Source organism: Rhagoletis pomonella, unplaced genomic scaffold (genome assembly GCF_013731165.1).
Source record: "Rhagoletis pomonella isolate Grant_MI unplaced genomic scaffold, Rhpom_1.0 Rhpom_scaffold_00003, whole genome shotgun sequence".
Lineage (NCBI taxonomy): Eukaryota > Metazoa > Arthropoda > Insecta > Diptera > Tephritidae > Rhagoletis > Rhagoletis pomonella.
The window spans coordinates 75,610,698-75,630,175 of record NW_023458557.1 but is presented as its reverse complement, the minus strand read 5'-3'; the positions used below and the strand labels follow the sequence as shown (position 1 = coordinate 75,630,175).

Genomic DNA, 19,478 nt, shown 5'->3' with positions numbered 1-19,478 from the left:
GAATCCCGAAATAGTCCCGAAAGTGTATGCTACTCCACAGATCGCCCTAACTAAGTCGTTTGGCCTCACCGACCAATTATATATATAGAGGCGCGTTGAGAAATTTCTCAAGAAAATGTTTAAACGCTTATATGTATGTACGTATTGTCACCCACTTCACCGATTTCAAATCCGACAATTTTTGGATAACCTATGGAGCTTGCACTTATTTATATATAACTCGATTATGTATGTATGTATGCTACTCCACAGATCACCCTAACTAAGTCGTTTGGCCTCACCGACCAATTATATATATAGAGGCGCGTTGAGAAATTTCTCAAGAAAATTTTTAAACGCTTATATGTATGTATGTATTGTCACCCACTTCACCGATTTCAAATCCGACAATTTTTGGATAACCTATGGAGCTTGCACTTATTTATATATAACTCGATTATGTATGTATGTATGCTACTCCACAGATCGCCCTAACTAAGTCGTTTGGCCTCATCGACCAATTCCGCAAAAAAGCGCAACAAACTTTCCCTTAAATTTCAATCTTTTTTCTCAGAAGCTCTAGAATTTTTTACAACGCTTTTATCAACTTGCAATGTTGTGTTCCAGAAACTTTCAATGTTGTGGATCCCGAAACTTTCAATGTAGTGTTCCGACACCAAAGCAAAGCTTTGAAAAGCTCCTTTAAAAAAGCATAGTGAATAGGGCGAGGTAGATGACATCTAGATGTCGCCCTTGTAATACGTTTGCTACACCGGAAATAGACGAGACGCCATTCTTTAAATAAAATTAATTGGTGCTCGTTTGTATGTACATACATATGTAAATGCATGTGTGTGCACCTTTCTATTAATATCGTTGAATTATTCTAATATCCATTGCAAAATTTTATTCAGACAGGACTAAAAAGTAGAAAATAAATAATATAAAAAAAACTTTTTAATATACAACGCTTTTATAAATGGACTAAAAAGTAGAAAATAATATTTCTCAGTCCCATAGAATTTGTTTTGATAACTTTTGATTTTGAAATTTTATCAAAAGTCATTATAAACAATCCATGAAATTGAAAATGAAAAGCGTGGGGCGCATGTAATACACTTGAATTGATATGAAAAGAATCCAGCTCTCAAGGAAATTATAAGAAATATTTATTATAATTTCTGTTGCTTGAAAAAGCGCTTTGTTTTTGCTGTAAATTTTCATGAGGAAATAAATATACGAGCATTTTTTTTCTTGAGAGCTGCAAACTGATTTAATAAAATTTCTTTTCCATTTCTTGCCCGTCGTTTTATATGAATTTTTCGTTTTTCTGATAGTTCAGTTAATTTTTTCGGTATTTGAAATATTTAAAAAATTTTGCAATCGTGAAAAATCACCATCTCTATCGAAAACCAGAAATCGAAAAAATGAACATAGAAGTGCAAAAATTCATGGAATCAATAAATTTATTTTTACTGACTCTTTTTTAAAATTTTTTGCTAGGTACTTTTGAAAGTTGAGCGCATCTTGAGTTTATAGAACTTTTTATTAAACAAGAAGTTTTTAAGGAAAGAACACAACCGACTTCAATTCTCATATTCAAATTTAGGGGTACCGTTAATTTCTTCATGATCCAATCATCGGATCTCTAAAACAAATTGCGGGACGAACCTTGAGGTCCTATCTTTCTAACAAAAAAAGGATTATTGAAAACGGTTCACGTGGTCCAAAGGTTTGTATGTATGTATGTATGTATGTGGGTATATGAATAACGACCGCTTAAAATCGATTTCAAAGTTCTACTTTCGCTGTAGAAATTTTAGGTCTACGTTATGTAGTTTGACTATTGTCAACTAAATCGAATGCTTTGTATTGCATGTTTCGTTTTCAATGTAATAAATTCTTACAATGACTTTTGCTAAAATTTCAAAATCAAAAGTTATCAAAACAAATTCTATGGGACTGAGAAATATTATTTTCTACTTCTTAGTCCATTTATAAAAGCGTTGTATATTAAAAAGTTTTTTTTTATATTATTTATTTATAACTTCATTAAACGTAAATATAATTCGGGACTCACTGGTATACATGTATAGTCACTATAGTAGTCAAGTAAATTATTTGCATATATACATTTTTTTTAAGTTGTATATTTTAAGCAGCATTGCTTAACATGCAAGTTTGCTGCAATATTATTCTGCTTACAGTTATGGGCATCTTAATAAAACTACGCCATTATAAGCGTTTCACTCATTTTTTTTTTGTGTGCTTACCCCTTTATTCATGTTGATGTAAGCACTAAATCATCGGTATCGATAATGATATCAACGAAAATATTAGCAATTTTAGTAATGACATTGAAGAAGCAATAATTAAGAAAGGTCGATAAAACTGCACACAAAACGATATTTATATCGATAAAATAAGGGAGAACTTATAACGGTGCACGTATATCGAAAATATATCGAAGCTATACCGTTAAAAATACGATAGCTATGAGGAAATATGTATAATATAAATATTTCGAAACGTATATCGACATATAGACATTTTCCTGTTTTATTTATACTCCGTCTTACAAATATCTACCCGGCGAGCTTCACTTAACTTAAAGGCACTTTTGCGTTGTTACCCCTTCTCATTACATCCAAAACATCTTAGGTCATAGTCGTCTTCATAAGATGTGCCACAAAGTCTTTAAACCAGCTCGAAATTTATGAGTTTCTTACAAAGTTATTGATATGAAAACAAGTAATTTGTGGCAAAAAAACCGACTTCAATTTTCATATAAAAAAAAAAAATATATATATATATATTTCATGATCCAATGATCGGATCTAAACCAGATTAGCATGGGACCACCTCTGAGACACTACCTTTCCGATGCATAAATAAATCGGTTGACGTGGTCCAAAGTTATCCGGTAACATACATAAAAAAAAATATTCCGACGAACTGATAACCTCCTCCTTTTTTAGAAGTCGGTTAAAAAGCCAATGATTTGATATCTACGTCTAACAGTCCTTCGACTGTTCACAGCTCTTCAAAAAAAACGAAAAATTCATATAAAGTAACGGAATCTCAGCTTTCGAAATTTTTGGAAAAAGTCTGGTGACCAATGCAACTTCTCTGATGTCGATTTGTCTAAAAAACTACTCCAAGTCCTTTCCGCAGAATAGAACTAGAGACTGGCTTATTGGATTGTCCACATTCGCACACCAATGTGAAGGTAATTCAGTGTTCTTCAAAAAATTTGCAAAAAAACGGCATTATTTTTTCACTTTGACATTTAATAATCTTATATCCATTCGCTTAAATTTTTTATTTTTTTTTTCGTATAAATAATGTAGCGAATTTTACCACATGTAAAATGATCTCTACTTTGCGACAAAATGCATCTTAGATATTGGCAATATTATAAATAAAAACGTTTTTTTTTTGCATAACTTTGAAAAAAACATTCGCACAGCACTGCAAATTTAGATTAAACTTGTTTTTATAACAATCTATTCAATTCTATTCATAACTAAATTCATACATGGTATTGCAAATTAACCCAAATTGTCCCAGATTAATTTTTTTTTTTGGTTTTTTTTTGGTTTCACCTATATACAGGGTAAAAGTAGCGATAAAGTAAAGGAAAAAATATGACTAAAACTTTGCGAGTAGTATAGTTCTTCCGATATCGGCCGTTGCCATATGGCAACACGGCGCATATTCCAGATGGATTGTTAGAGGACAGTATTTGGTTAAAACATGAATTAATAGAAACATTGTGTATAAGTTTTAATACATTTATTGATAATATATGCATATTCTACGTGCAAAGCAGATGAAGAAGTTAATGAAAATTAGAAAAACATTTCAAACATAAACCCACATCACATTTTGCACAAGCTACTCGTCCTAAAGTTTTACATGCTTCACCAGCACAAATAAGTGTTTTTGTCAATTTGTATGGGTCAGTGGTGTAGTCACAAAAAGATATAAGGTCCCAGTGTGCAGACCCCCGAGGCTAGGTATTTTGCATCGAGCTGTCAATTAAAGACTACAGAAAGTATTTGGGAGTAGTCTTGGAGAGTAATCTGCTGTAGATGTGCAATGTTGAAGAAAGGGAGAAGAAGGCCAGTAACGCCCTTTATGCATGTAAAAGAATGCTGGGAGTCACTTGAGGTTTGTCACCTGCTCTGATGCATTGGTGCTACACAGCAATAGTCAGCCCAATACTGATCTATGGCGCTTTGGTGTGCTGGAATGCCGTACAAAAGTCCTTATGCCTCGGGCCAATGGAGAAGGTGCAGCGCCTAGCGGCACTATGCATCGCGGGAGCGCTGAGGTCCACTTCGACGGCTGCTTTTTAAAAACCCTGCTGCGAAATCCGCACGTAGATTGACGGTCATAGGGAAATTAAATTCCAGAACCTTTGGGCACCACTTAATTGGGGCGGGAAGCACAAGCAGCACAGGCTTCATGGCACCTAGCTTTAAGTGGAAACGAACTTTTTGCACAACGATTGAGGAAGAGGGATGGAAATGAAACCTAGCCATTCACAAGCAAGACGCTGATAAAAGGCTGCATATCTATGGGTTGCCCGGTCACAAGGTAATCTAGGATAATGAAGTAGCAGATGAGAATGCAAAAAACGCCACCAGTTTTCCCTGGAAGAGACAAACTACATTTGTATACCACTTCAAAACTTGTACAATGAAATACACGACAACATGATTAGGCAGTTCAGAGCTAAATGGAGTGAGTTAACCACCTGCAAAACTGCAAAATTACATACAAACGATTGTTTACACCGTCTCATACATGATGGTATTTTGCATTGCTATACGGCAACACGGGGTCAATTTGGCTAGCCCGAACATATCAAAATTTAGTAAAAAGAGGAACAGTTCACATTACGCCCCGTCTTGCCATATGGCAACGGACTTAAAAAACACTTAAATTATATGGCATGCACGATTGTTTTTTATTCTTACTTTTTACCAATAGAGTCACTAATGTTTTAACTAATATTTTGTTACTATCATATTTTGTTAATAAAAAAACCGCTTTCTATAAATTCATGCTTACTTCTTCATGTATGACATTTTGATGGTTTTTTTGTCACTTCTAATTTTGTTTAAAGAACACACTTGCGTTACACTAGTTAGACAGCAGGGATCTGACGGAAGCGTAAGCGTTTCGAAAGATACACCTTTTAGGAATTAGTTAACGTACAGATAAGCATTTTGAAGTAAGCGATTTTTATTTTACACCCTCTTAAACATGATGTATTTTGCGTTGCCATATGGCAACACGGGGTCAATTTGGGTTAAGGCTCGTTTTCACGACGATTCGACTGGACTATTGCGACTATGTATGCTTGCATCAAATTAAGGGAACTTCTACTGCGAATAGTTCTCCATTAATAAATCGCTGCCTTTTTTCTTGTACGGTACTTGCCTTGTCATCGTTTCGTTATCCACATCGCTACAAACATCCTGGTGAGCTCAATCTTCAGTAGGCGCTTTCACTAGAGTTCGGACTTTTTCATATGATTCAACTGGTTTCCCCATGCTAAAAGAGTTACACCCCATGCGAAACACGAATGCACATCAATATGTTTATCAGTTTTGACTACTTTTCTTTTGCTTTTTATTATGTTCATTATTTTTCTATAAAATTATAGCTCTTTATCTAACAGATACCACATAAATCTAAATTTCAGACTTTGTACCAAAATTATAAAAATTTCACAAACTTTCCATATCAATTCCAAGCATTTTTATTTAAATTTTTAGAATAATTTTTGGTATGCAGTTTTGTAGCTTATTAAATTCTAGTATAATAAAGTGCAAGTTTTAAGTTGCTAAAAATCGCGTTGATTTTTGATAATTTCTTTGCTGACGGTGTTATGCACTCTTTTTTTTTTTGCAATGCAATTGCAATGGCAGAGTGAGCAAAGCAATGACGTGCTAATCGAGAGAATCGAGATTCGAATCCGCGGCAGCGGAATTTGATTTTTTTAAATTTACTAGGTATTTTTTTCTACAAAATTTTCTTTTACCTTCTACATAGATATTATAGTTTAAGAGAGGAAAATATATTAATCTTTTAATTCGAGTTTTTAGAAATATATTTCATAAAAATCGTTATTTTTCTAATATGATTATTTTTCTTTTTCTAATAAATTTTCTTTAAATTTTATTGTAAGAAAATACTTATTTAATGTCATAAATTTTTAGGACGTTTTTTACTTACTTATTTCTTTTTATTTAATTTTCTTTTAATTTTGAAACTTTATTGTTCCGAAATTAAATTTTTCGAAACTTATTTGATATAATTTCATTACATTTTTAGACGCTTATTCTTTTCGTTTTGTAAATGAATGTTCTTTTAGTTTTTAGACTTTGTTGTTTAAGAAAAAATAAGTAATATTATATTTTTAGAAAAATTTTGGCTAAAGAACAAACAGAATAACTCTAAGACCTCCTCAATAGAAGATCTTTGAATTAGTCCTTCGAAAGACAGAGAAAACCACCGCCTCGTCTCAGGCGTATTGTGAAACATTCAGTTCCTAGATAAGATGCGGACTAGGATTTTGCACATCGCCTTACATCGCCTTATGTGATAAAACTGCAGGCAGACAGTTTAATTTTACTTTACATAATTTGCCGAGTGATCCACCAAAAACTTTGCTGATCTCAACTAGGCGACCAGATGGCTCGCGAAGGCTTAATGGATCGGCGTTGGCAGCATTGCATTACATTCTTGTTAAAATTACGCCACCGAGTTATCCACTAACACACCTACTTAAAAATTCAATGCCAAGCTATGTCACTTTATGTACTCTATACCAAACTGTATTCTACTTTTATAGTGTTGCAGAGATCAGCAACGACCTCTATTTATTATTTATCACAATGCCGCAGTTAAAAAAGGAAAATAATATTCTTAAAAAAAAAAAACAAAGAAAAAGTGAGCAGTTCAAGGCTTTGACGTATGAATTGCAAGAAAACTCTAATCAAGTACGACTGGTACTATAAATACTTCTTACATTTCTGTTACTATAGTACGAGTATGTATATTCTTCATGAGTTCAAAATACTTGCACTACAGCAAAAATAAAAGCATCAATTAAAAGAAAAAATATATTCATAAAAAATAATGCAAGTGTCACTGTTATCAGGACTGAGTGTGCCCTATCATGCGTCGGCCTGGATCCATGCTGTCTTACATATGTATGTATGTATGTACACGCAAGTAGTTATACTACATCATAGCTTACAACGATTATTATAAATGTGCATATATGTATATTTAGTATGGGCTCGTTTTCATATATAGAAGTATGTATGTATGTAAGCACAGATGTCTCGCTATTTAGCTGCCTTCCGAGTTCAATGAATTTTGTGCATTTATTACACTTTGCGGCAACGTCAACGGAAAATCACATCTTTCAATTGCATTTTTCATACTTAAAATATTCTGTAATATTAAAAAAAAAAAAAATAAATAAAAAATTGAACTCGCGCTTCTTTGCATATATTTTTGCACTGTTTTATAGATAAGCCGATAATGATTGCTGAAGAGTTTTGCTCGTATACAAATGGGTATCATTAAATTTCGTAATTAAACAGATTTATTCATTATGGCAGCGAATATGAAGCCAGCCAGTTGTTGCTAGATATTATGGCATTAAAAGATTAAAATAAATTAAAGAGTGCTTCAATGTGAATTAGTCGACCGGGAGACAAAGTAAAAATACTAGGCATTTGAAGTGATTGTAAGAATTAATAAAAAAAAAAAGTTATAATGAAACTACAAAAATACAGTCTATTTGGTGTGATTCTTATGCTACATGCTGCGCTAGCATCGTCTTGTGTGGTAAAAGTGCCGTAAGTGAACTCAAGAGGGGTGATTTTAAAAGTTATGAGTTTCTCTTAAAAACAAAAAAAAAATAATAATAATAAATATCTGGACTAGATCAACTTCTTGAGGTACCATTGCTTTAAAAATTGCGGAGGTGATAATTAAGTCTTTTGAGTACTTCGAAATCCTTCAAATAATATTGATAAAATTTAGGCAGAGGGACACTTGCGAGGACACATTTGCTGCAACTTAAAGAAACAAGCCCCAGATAAATTTACGGCTCGAAGTTGTGTGATAATTTCGATGAATTTTAACAGAGTAAACTAGAATCTTTTTAACTCTGAGGACAAGTTTCGTGACACCCATTTAGGAGAGCGAATTTACTATTTTACCAGAGCGATAATTCAAACATTTTGTTCAATGATGTTTGGAGATTATCAGGTCCTTTTTTGATTATCTCAAGCAGTTATCGTGTGTTGGAAACTTGTGCGGTTAGAAATTCTACAATTTCTAGTCGCTGTTTCAGTAGTTCTTATAGGTCGAAGAGTTGGAAAATTGCTTGGAATTTATTGGTTACCTTGCCACTTAAATCCGTAGGTTAGGGGGGAAGGAACAATACAAGAGATTGTTAACCCTAACTAGTGAAGTGTCTGGGCGAATAGGCCTACGAATTTCATTGACCATTTGGGAGGCATTACAATTGGAGGTACTTTTTTTTGGTGAGATGGAACGCTCTAAAGAGGTTATTGCGAATTATGATGGAAGCATAAAACTTATCGTCCAAGTACTGAGTGCACTTTTGGTACGTAGTCGTAGTCAAAACCAAACAGAGTGGATGAAAATATTAAGGATGCTTATATGTTCTACTCTATTCTAGCTATTGTCGCTTAATAATTGCTACTAAACTTAAAACTTCAAGCCTGGGGTCCACCAATTTATTGTACGTCCTTTTCAGGTTACGCGCGTGTCATATTCATTTGCCTTTACGGCACCATACGCTCCCTATGACCTGATTGCTGAAGATTAAGAACAAATATTTTCCTGTATATAGTTCAGACTGATTGCAAGACTCGGACTTCGATTGACGTCAATGTGGAACACTCGCGCTGCGACCTGAAAAGAGCTATTGCGCTAAACCCTAATTGTAATCACTCCTTTGGAGGGTGCCATATTCCAGATTTTGGATGGAGAATAGTATAATCATTCCCCAAGGTGTGTCGTTTTACCTGGCCAGAATATGCTCTGGTTTTTCGTCCACCAGCCCAAAAAACCTGCAGTCCATGTCTACAGAAAGTCGCATTTTATTCAGCCCATAATACTTTAGCTTGCCGCGTCCGATAAGGTAGTCAGCTCGAGGTTCCTACTAGGAGCAGTTATGAGTTTCTTTGATTGTCTCAATCTGAGATTATTCCCAGTTCCTTAGCAGTTCTGCAGTGTGTCCTTTAGATGTACCGCAGAAAGGCTCTGGACCATGTAAACGCATTTGCGCTCCATGTTTTACGTGACAGGCTGCCTTTCCTTCAAACCCTTCATATCCAAGGACCCACTACAACCTTATTCGATTGTAGGCGCATAGCTGGCCTTCTTTTCAATAACAATAGAAAGTGGCGGAATGGCTGTAATGCCCCAAGGGCATCCGTTGGTCAAGCGCGCATAGCTCCTGTGCTGGCCACGCGGAAAAAGTGGTCTAGCTTTCCGTATATTTAACAACGTTCGTTACAACCGTATTGAATTAGAAAGACGTTAATTTGGGTGATATTCCCCATTTACCATGAAGTCTTTGACAGGCATAAAACGCCCTTGTAGCCTTGTTGGTAACATTCGAAAGCTGTGAAATGTTAGATGTGTGTTTCCTCTTCTGAGAACTCAATTCCTATCCGACGAAATGTACCTTGGGCAAGTAGATTTTTCTTCTCTTGGGGAATGGGACAATGATGGACTTCAGGAGGTTTATTGACAATCCCTTTGTAGCATATCAAACCCTCGCTGGCAACACTCATTTCCGTAAACTATATTCAAAAGTATTAGACACTCCCTAATCCGCTTTGAGTTTGTTACAAAAAACGTCAGTGACGTTATTGTCACCTAGGTCCAAGAATATTGCGATTTACTTACCTTTATGGTGGCGAAAGTTACTCGTTCCAAAAGCTGGCACAGGTAAATCTCCATGTGGTTTCGTTTTGTCTCCATTGTGAGTATAGAAGACAAATCAGCTAGGTTATCTGCTAAATCCCAGAATATAACATATTCTTTTTCGAGCTCAAGACACAGTCGTCACAGTCTAGTCGAAGCAGGGAAATACAAATATGTGTGTCATCTTTCTAAGTCTACGTCCTAACTAAATTTCTATGGTATTTGTATTTGATAGAACCATGAAGACCCGAGTGGCGCTTGTAACAATGCGGAAATTTCAAGTAGATGAAAATTGTACAAAAAATTGTGGCCCAAGTCATAATCCACTGGTGCTGCGTACTGTTAAAGAGGTGAACAACTTAAATGTTTCTTTCTCACTTCTGCTCATCAACTTTCAATTATGTTTTTTAGAGCTACACGGACACTGAGGAAGTATGCTGTGATGGCTATGTGCGCGACACTAAGAATGGGTAAGTCAGCCTACTCCTAACCAAGGTACAACTAATTAACTTTCTTCCCTATCTTCCCACAGCGATTGCCAGCCGAGGTGCGCAGATTGCAAAACAGGAAAATGTGTGCGGCCTGATGTTTGCCTATGTGACGAAGGCTTCAATAATATGAAGAACAGCACCATTTGTGAGCCCGAGTGCAGTGAGCCCTGCATTAATGGACAATGTATCGCGCCAGATTTGTGTGCCTGCCATGATGGCTTCAGTTTCGTCAATGGCAGCGTGACAGACTGTGAGACTAAGTGCCTGGTGGACTGCATCAACGGACGCTGTGATTCGCCGCAGAAATGCACTTGCAATTTCGGCTATGAACGTAATGAAACGTTGGGTCTCTGTGTACCCATTTGCGAGGAGCCGTGCGAGAATGGCATTTGCAAAGCGCCCAATGAGTGTAGTTGCCACAACGGGTTCGAGTTGCGCTTGGGCACGCTGGGTAAGTGTGAACCGGTATGCCAGGGCGGCTGCCCGAATGGCTACTGCAACGCACCAAATGTATGCAAATGCCAGGAGGGCTATTACAACCTACTCGGCCTGGCCTGCGTGCCCAGTTGCAAGGAAAAGTGCGTAAATGCGCATTGCACGGCGCCGAATCAGTGTACCTGTCTAGAAGGACATATTTACCGCAACAACTCGCGTTCGGAATGCGAACCAACTTGTGTACGCGGCTGTCAGAATGGCTTTTGTAACGAACCCGGCCGCTGTGAGTGCCATCAGGGCTACAGGCAAGTTGAAGCGCATTTGTGCCAGCCAATTTGCAAGGACGAATGTGTGAATGGACATTGTTCCGCACCGGATACATGCAGTTGTAACGAGGGCTACATCTTTAAAAACGGTTCGAGCACCGAGTGCGAGCCGCATTGTCCACGTGGTTGCAAGAATGGTAATTGCGTCAGCCCAGGCGTATGCAGCTGCTTGCCGGGCTTTCAAACGTTGCTCTTTTACCTCTGTATTCCGGTTTGTACTCAATCCTGTGTGCATGGCACTTGTACGGCGCCGGATACTTGTCGCTGTTTCAGTGGTTATCGGCCGAACGCGCTGCGCTCAAATGAGTGCGATCCCGTTTGCAATTTCGACTGCGGGCATGGACACTGCATTGCGCCGGGTATTTGTCAGTGCGCTGAGGGCTACTCTAAGAAATGGCTGACGGGACGTTGCGAGCCGCACTGTACGCAAAAGTGTATCAATAGTGTTTGCGCGGCGGGCGGTATATGCCGCTGCTATGAAGGCTTCCGGCTGCGCAAAGGCTCGAATGCGATCTGCGACCCCATCTGCTTGCCGTCGTGCATCAATAGCAATTGCGTAGAACCAGATATGTGTGAGTGTTGGAGTGGATATGAGGAGACGCGTCACCGCAATCTCTGCATCGCTCACTGCCGGCCATCTTGTGAGAATGGCAAGTGCGTGGCGCCAAATAAGTGCCAGTGCGCCGATGGTTATCGCGTGACAAACTCTAGCGAGCCGCATCGTTGTCAGGCCATATGCAAAGATACTTGCGTCAATGCCGAATGCTTGCGGCCAGATGAGTGTGTTTGTTTGGAAGGCTATACCTTTCTCAACGGTAGCCGCACTGAGTGTGCGCCACGATGCGAGCAGGACTGCGGTCATGGCAGATGTATTGCGCCGAACGCGTGCAGTTGTGACTTGGGCTACCGGCTCAAACTCAGCGCCGACAACGATTTGCCAGTGTGCGTGGCTTACTGCAACGAATGGAACTGTCTGGGTGGAAAATGTGATGTCAATGGGATATGTCAGTGCGGCGAGGGCACGGTCTACAATGAGCGCCGTGGCGCATGCGTGTCGAAATTGGATGCCATGGAGGGGCGCTTAAAGTTGAGGTGAGAATATTGATTGGTTGAGAATGAATACTTTTTCGGTTTCGGTAAAAGGGAGTTTTGAAATCGATAAACTTACCTAAACTGTTTTTCTATTGTGAAATTTTATTGAAGTTACGAGTGTTGTAGCCATTTTATTTTCCAACAAATTTCTTTTAAGTATTTCATAATCAAACATATCTATTTTAAATAATTAGCGGCGTCTCTGTTTCGCGCTGGACCATCGGTGCCGTGTCCTTATTGCTGATAGCTTTGTGCGCACTGGCAGCTATACTGGTCTATCGAGAATATGCGCGCAGACGTTTCCGTGAAAAACATGGTGTGCGATTGATTGAAAATCCAACATTTGGCATCGTAATTCCAGGAGCAGGTGAAGAAGATGGCCTCAATGTACAGGAGGAAGAAGAAACTTGAGCTTTAGAGCGCATATTGTAAAGTAGCATACAAAAATTGTGATATTGAAAAATTATTCAATCATGAATCGGATGTTTTGTGAAACGTTTTAAAGAGTTTTTTTTCATTACTTATAAACTACAGAAGAAATAAAAAAATAAAAAATATAATTCAATCAAAAAAAATTTAAAACATTTTAAGGTCCGCAAAAATGTGAATTTTTAAGGTTTTTTTTACTTCACATTGAAACATTAAATTCAAAATTGGGGGTTTAGATTAACTTTAAAATTGTTTGTGAATTAACTTACGCTATGTTTTTGTGATTCACAATTCTTTCATTAGAACTTTTCGTACTTATTAAACATTTTACAGGCTTCGCTACCATGTACCCTTCAGAAAGCACTGATTGTGTAGATTCGCTGTGTTCATTTAGGGATAAGCTTTTGACTTTGGACCTTCTGTGACCCGATATGTGTAGGAGCCGAAGCTGAGTGACAAAATTTTCGAAATAATTTTAATACATTTAGCTTTTTCTTTTCGTCTTCGTGCTCGCTTTCGTAATCGTGAGCGCCTTTGTGGGCATATTCGTATTCATCTTCGGGGTCATATTCGCTTTCGTCGTCATCTTCGCCTTCACCTTCGTCTTCGTATCCGTATTTGTGTTCGTTTTCGCCTTGTTCGTATTCATCTTCCTCTTAGTACTCGTCTTCGTGTTCATATTCGTTTTCGTAGTCATCTTCTTATTCGTCCCTAGTCTCCGTGTTTGCCTTCGTATTCGTATTCCCAGTCGCTTTCGTTTTCCTATTCGTACTCGTGATCGCCTTCGTATATTTTGACAGCAAACGCTGCAAAGCACCTCTCATTTATACTACACCTTTTCAACCCAGTAATGAGAAAACATAAGTTATAATGAGAAAACAAAAATTTATATTGAGAAAACGTAAATTGTATTAAGAAAAGATAAATTTGTATTGAGAAAACATAAATTATATTGAGAATACGTAAATTAATAATGAGAAAACGTAAAAAGTAATGAGAAAAAGTAAATTGTTAATGAGGAAATGTAAATTTTTAATGAGAAATCGTTAATTTATAATGAGATCGGTTTTACTGCTTTAAGGTTTTGAAGGCGTCCGAAAAAAATTTCACTCGTAGTTTTTTCATTGTGCCCAACGAAACATAACTACATATAGGCACTTGCACGTAAAAATGCAGTTTCAAGACAATTGTGCGATTTGTCTTACAAATATGAAGTATAGCAGTGTTTCGCGTATATTAAACTGCATAATGACGTAATTATCTTAATTTTTCCAGGAACGCAAATTTGCGAGAGGAAAATGTATACAAAAAAATACCGAACAAGACAGGGAAAGGGTGGTGAATGCTATTTACTACACGAGGAGAATATTGGGTCATGCTCGCTCTTAACCTTGGCGTTAACTACAAAACTACACTTCGATGGATTTGCAGTGGAAGCAGCACAATGAAACAAAAAAACTAATGAAAGCCCCAACAAATTTTGAATGTTCATTTATCAAAAATTGTTGAATGGCTGGAGTAGGATTGCGGACTAACCCTACTTCAGCTTTAACCAAAAATTGTTCAGGTTTTCTTGTGTCGAAGTTAGCACAGCTGTTGGGAACCATCTTGAAGGTGTGCGCTATAGTGTGAAAACATTTCACACACAGCCTACAACCAGTGATCGGACTTGAAAAAAAATTTGTGTGGTGGAATCTGGAAAAAAATGTGGTAGATTTCAAAAAAATGTGGTAGATCTCAGGTTTTGGATCAAACTTTGTACAAAAATTAAAAATATTCTGCAAGGTTTCATCTAAATTGCTAACATTTTAATTCGAATCCAAGAAAATTTAATTTTAGTATAATAAAGTGCAAGATTGAAGTTGCTAAAAGTTCCGTTGAGATTTGGCAATTTTTTCCCTTGACAGTGTAAATCAGTTCCTTCCATATCAAGATATTTTTGGAACATATTTTGAAAGATTTCTGCAACGTTGCGGAGTGCTGCCCGCTTTTATTTTTATCACATCATGTTGTAGCGCACAAATGTGGCACGTCCCAGAAACCGCTACTCAATTCTCAAGTAAAAGTAAACAACGCTTTAGAAACTTTAGATGCACTGAAATTTTCTAATACTTACACAAAAATCGCCGTTTTTTCACATTTTCGCTATTAATTTCTTTTTGTAGATCATATATTTTGCAATTTAACACAATAAAACCATGTTTCCGGTCGAAAAATTGAATATTGAGAAAATTTACTATTTTAATGTTTATCTTATCCTCCCATTCTGCCTGTTGTTAGTGTTTAGTGTTGGACAATTTTTGCTGTTAAAATTAAGAAAATTATAACGAGCAAAAATAAAACTACTCAAAAACGCGAATATGTGGTAGATTTCAGACCTTGTGTGGTACATGTGGTAGATGCTCAAAAAAGTGGCAGATCCGATCACTGTCTACAACGATGAACAGCCAGGAAAATAGAGAGAAAAGAGCAGTATATGTCCGGAAGCTAAATGCCTTCATACAGCAAGGAAAACAAATTGTTTGGATTGACGAGACTAGTTTCATTTTGTTTTGCCGACTTTCGCGGCGGGCAATACAAGCATTACCAGCTGCGCGTGGTTCAAATGTCCACGTTATAGGTGCCATGCTGTAATTAAGTATTTTGCTAATGGACCGAAGGAGAGGTTCCTGCACAGCCAGCAGCTGCAGTGCTTGGATCCTGCAGCTCGTACAAAAGCAAAAAAAAAACAATCAGGAGGGGATTACGCAAGAGCTGTGCAGCCCACAACAACATTGCACGCAGATGCACTTGCGTTGCAAAACATGAGAGTGGGTGAATAATGGAAGAACCACAAATAATGGAAGAAACCCAGTTCTTATTACTTACTTACGTTTTCTCATTGTAAATTTACGTTTTCTCATTACAAATTTACCCATTCTCATTATAAATCTACGTTGTCTCCACATCAGTTTACTTTTTCTCATTATTATTTACGTTTCTTCATTATACACTTACGTGTTCTCATTATAATTTACGTTTTCTCAATAGAAAGTTATGCATTCTCAATACAATTTAGGTTTTCTCATTATAAACTTACGTTTTCTCATTACTAGGTTGAAAAGGTGTAGAATAGTTCGATGTTTCAATGGTGTAAAACCCCTCGAACGATAATTCTTACCTGAAAAGTTCTGCTAAAGCAGATTTTCGTTTTAATAGAGGCAAAATATTTAGATGCTTGTCCGAGAAAATTAAACAGGTACACTTTTTATAAGTTTTGTTTATTTCATATGGACGCTCTTTGCATACTCTCAATAGCCGCCCTTTAAGTATAAATAATTTTAAATTGTACATGACTGAAATATTTTACATTAAATTTATGCTTGTCTATTAAAAATTATAATGCGATAACACAGGACCACAACAAAACAAAAAAAGGATTACATTTTTTGACCACACCAGGCGTTCGATATGTCTTTGGCGTCGCTGAGCACGTATCTGAAGTCCGTTTTACTCCATTACATGAGAATTTATTTCCTACTTCAAAAATCTGGCGGACTAACAAAGTTTCACAAATTTTCACATATTTACTTTAATATTGGTAGTTAGGGAGTTTTGGGGTCGCTAACTACGAATATGAAGTCAGATACACAAAATCTAAAATGTCGGATACATGTGCCGATCGAATTAAAAAAAAAATAAAAATTGGAATTTCAAAGGAATTAAATGAAGCAAAAATCATCGTTTTTTTACGTATTAAAAGTCAGTGGAAATGTTTTACATTATAGCTGATATCGATTGCAGAAATCTGGCTTTACATTATCAGCAACCCCAAAAACCTATACACATATGCATCAAATTTTATAAGAATTTAATTTTTAATATGGCCACAATATTGAATCCACCATTTTGAATATTGCAAATCTCATTTTAAATTCGTAATCAGCGAACCCATAGTACCAAGTTTTATATATGTACATACGTAAATGCAATCAATTTTTGGAAAATTCGATTGCCATATTGCATCCACCATTTTGTGTTTGGAAAATCTAGGTCCATATTCGTATTCAGCAATACCAAAAACCCCTGTTTACCAAGATTAAAGTAAATTCGCGTTTAAAAATATTTATGCTAACTTTTGATATCTTTGGAAAGTTAAATTCGAACGTACGTACATGGCGTATGAGTAACATTCCCATCTGGACTAACAATATGGGTACCAAGTAAATGATAGAATAAGGTGGAGTTTTTCCATCCAAAATCTTGGGGAAATTTCCAAATTCAACATTACTAACCTAAATAGATTCATCGGAAAATCCAAATGATTTGACCAACCCAACGAATCATGAAAGCAGATTAAATCAAGGGTCGCAGAGAAAGCGTATCAAAATGGTGCTTCCAGCGCTAATTGCATCCTGGGAATGTACTCAGGCGACGACGATTCTACCAACCAACCAAGTAAATGATAAAATTCTTTAGAATTTATAAATATAAAATTTGTTTGGTTCACAAGGACGAATTGATATTGAAAATGCCCTTTTAAAAATTGTTATTTATTTACGCTACTAAAGTAGAAGGACGTGTGGTCGCGTGTATATTAATCCTCAAGGATACTGAAGCAAAAACTTTAAAGGGACATTTTCAATACCTATTCGTCCTTGTGCACCACAAAAACTTAATATTTTTTAATGCTACAGAATTTTGTCTGTTTTTTGGTACCCATATTGTTATTCTATATAGAGCTGAATTTTTTAAATTATTTTTGGAACTATCTAATCGAATCTCTAAAATTTCAAAGTCCTTTAAAAAAAAAATCCTGACGCCAGAGAAAGAAACTAAAAACGCAGTTTTACTATATTTGGCTCCTAGTTTTGGAAGTATATATTTTTTGTGCAAAACTGATTTTTACTCGGTGTAATCCATGTTATCATTAACTTGATTTTTTTGAGTGACTTATGCCACTTTCAATATAAACATTTTCGTTATACCGCTGAATAGTAAAACTTTTCTTTTCTTTTTTTAATTAACACATACCGTTAAATTCTAATTTGTGTTATCATTAGCTCGTGTTGCTCAGTATGTTTTATGAAAAACTAAATTTTTTTTCGTACTAAAAATCACGATAAAAGCATAGTAAGGTAAAACCGTTCTCTCAATGCGTCGGCTATGATTTTTTTTTGAAGTTTGCCAACATTTTAAAATCGTATAAAATTGAGAGTAAAAAAAAGGAATTGTTCAAAGATGTTTTTGTTTGAGATTAAAAATGAGAATGTGTGTGTAAAATTTTAAAATTAAATTGCTTGCAAACGTCAAGAATTTGAAAAATTCCTCTCAGCGGTTTCACCTTCCTATTTTTTTATCATGCTAAAAATTTGGAAAACGAAATGTCTATCACGAAACTTAAAACTACTTTTAACACTTATCTTAATGCATCTACTTATTCACATATATAAATTTACTTACTATTTTTAATACATATTATACTTGGTTATCAATAACTTTACATATGCATACATACACATATTGATATGTATTCAAAAATTTAGAAATCTAGTAAACGAAAAGATAAAATCTGAAGATCACTGTCATCACTTTAAAGCTTCAAAAAGCCAAAAAACCCGCTTGACTAAGGCACTCGTATTATATCCACATTACGCGATAAATTCGCCAGTCCCAAGTTGTTCTCTGTGAATAGAAAATGAATAAAAAAAAAATCAGTTTGCTACACAACTTTTATACCACCATCTCTCTTACCTCTTTTCGCCACATTGTACGATTTTTCGCAGCTAATATGGCAAAACAAATATAATACCACCAACGCCAACGGCAAGGAAAGCGCAGCGAAAATAACATACAGACGTAGATATTTGAAAATTCCGCCACTTGACTGCTCCTCGCTATGAAGGAGCACGCATTTGTGTGCATTCTCGGTAGACTGCTGGAAACCTTCGAAGCATACACAAATTCCTGGCTCATTACAAAACCCATTTACACAGCCGCTGTAAGCGCCATCAATTAAAACACCACAGCGCGCAACGCAGATTTCCTCATGGCCATGCATCTGTAGCTCATAACCGTATTGGCAGATGCATTGCTCTTGTTGGCAAGTGCCATTCGTACAGCGGTTCAGACACCTGTTATCGCGTGTGTCCAAAATGCTTACGCTATCACTGTAATCACCCGAATTATCACTACCTTCTTCATCACTGTCCTCCTCGTCATAAGAGTTAACCGAAGCCGCAAAGAGACGTCCAGCTCGCGCCGATTTCAGAATTACACTAATAGAATCCGTGTATTTTGAAGTAGAGCTCATTTGGTCTTCGATATTGTCTGTATTATAGTAACAGACATCTGGTGCAATGCATCGATTTCGTGGACAAGTGGCGTCACAAACTGGCTCGCACTCTCCATCAGCCAATTTTGAATACCCCTTGTGACACTCGCACGTCTCCGGAGCTACACAACGACCATTGGAGCAGTTGCTTGAACAAAGAGGCTCACAAATATTGTAACTGCCATTAACATATCCACTCTTGCACTGACAAATTTCTGGAGCTATGCAGTCACCGTTCGGACAGCCAGAAGAACAACTAGGCTCACAAATATTGAGTTCGCTAGACATGGTATAACCATTCGGACATCCGTTTAAGCATACAGGTTCACAGATATTCGGGTCAGTCATTTTGAATCCAGCGTCACACGCGCAGGTTTCCGGAGCTATACACTGGCCATTCCGACAGCCGCTGGAACAGAC

General features: G+C 36.6%; 2 protein-coding genes across 2 annotated transcripts in view; both read left to right on the top strand.

Moving 5' to 3' along the window:
- The window catches only part of LOC118735531, a 321,256-nt gene that overhangs the window by 117,888 nt on the left and 183,890 nt on the right, over window positions 1-19,478 (top strand). The gene's annotated exons all lie outside the window — the stretch shown is intronic.
- Window positions 7,598-12,815, top strand: LOC118735530 (multiple epidermal growth factor-like domains protein 10). Its single transcript, XM_036465331.1, has 5 exons — window positions 7,598-7,865; window positions 10,208-10,322; window positions 10,384-10,442; window positions 10,505-12,316; window positions 12,511-12,815. The coding sequence occupies exons 1-5, from the start codon at window positions 7,783-7,785 to the stop codon at window positions 12,725-12,727; spliced, it is 2,286 nt and encodes a 761-aa protein (XP_036321224.1). The 5' UTR covers window positions 7,598-7,782; the 3' UTR covers window positions 12,728-12,815.

What these genes read in the sequence shown, in the direction of transcription:
- LOC118735530 (XM_036465331.1), top strand. Translation starts at nt 7,783, where the DNA reads ATGAAACTACAAAAATACAGTCTATTTGGTGTGATTCTTATGCTACAT. An exon ending in TGCTGCGTACTGTTAAAGAG is followed by an intron (nt 10,323 to 10,383) that starts GTGAACAACTTA and finishes TATGTTTTTTAG; the next exon opens with AGCTACACGGACACTGAGGA. An exon ending in GTGCGCGACACTAAGAATGG is followed by an intron (nt 10,443 to 10,504) that starts GTAAGTCAGCCT and finishes ATCTTCCCACAG; the next exon opens with CGATTGCCAGCCGAGGTGCG.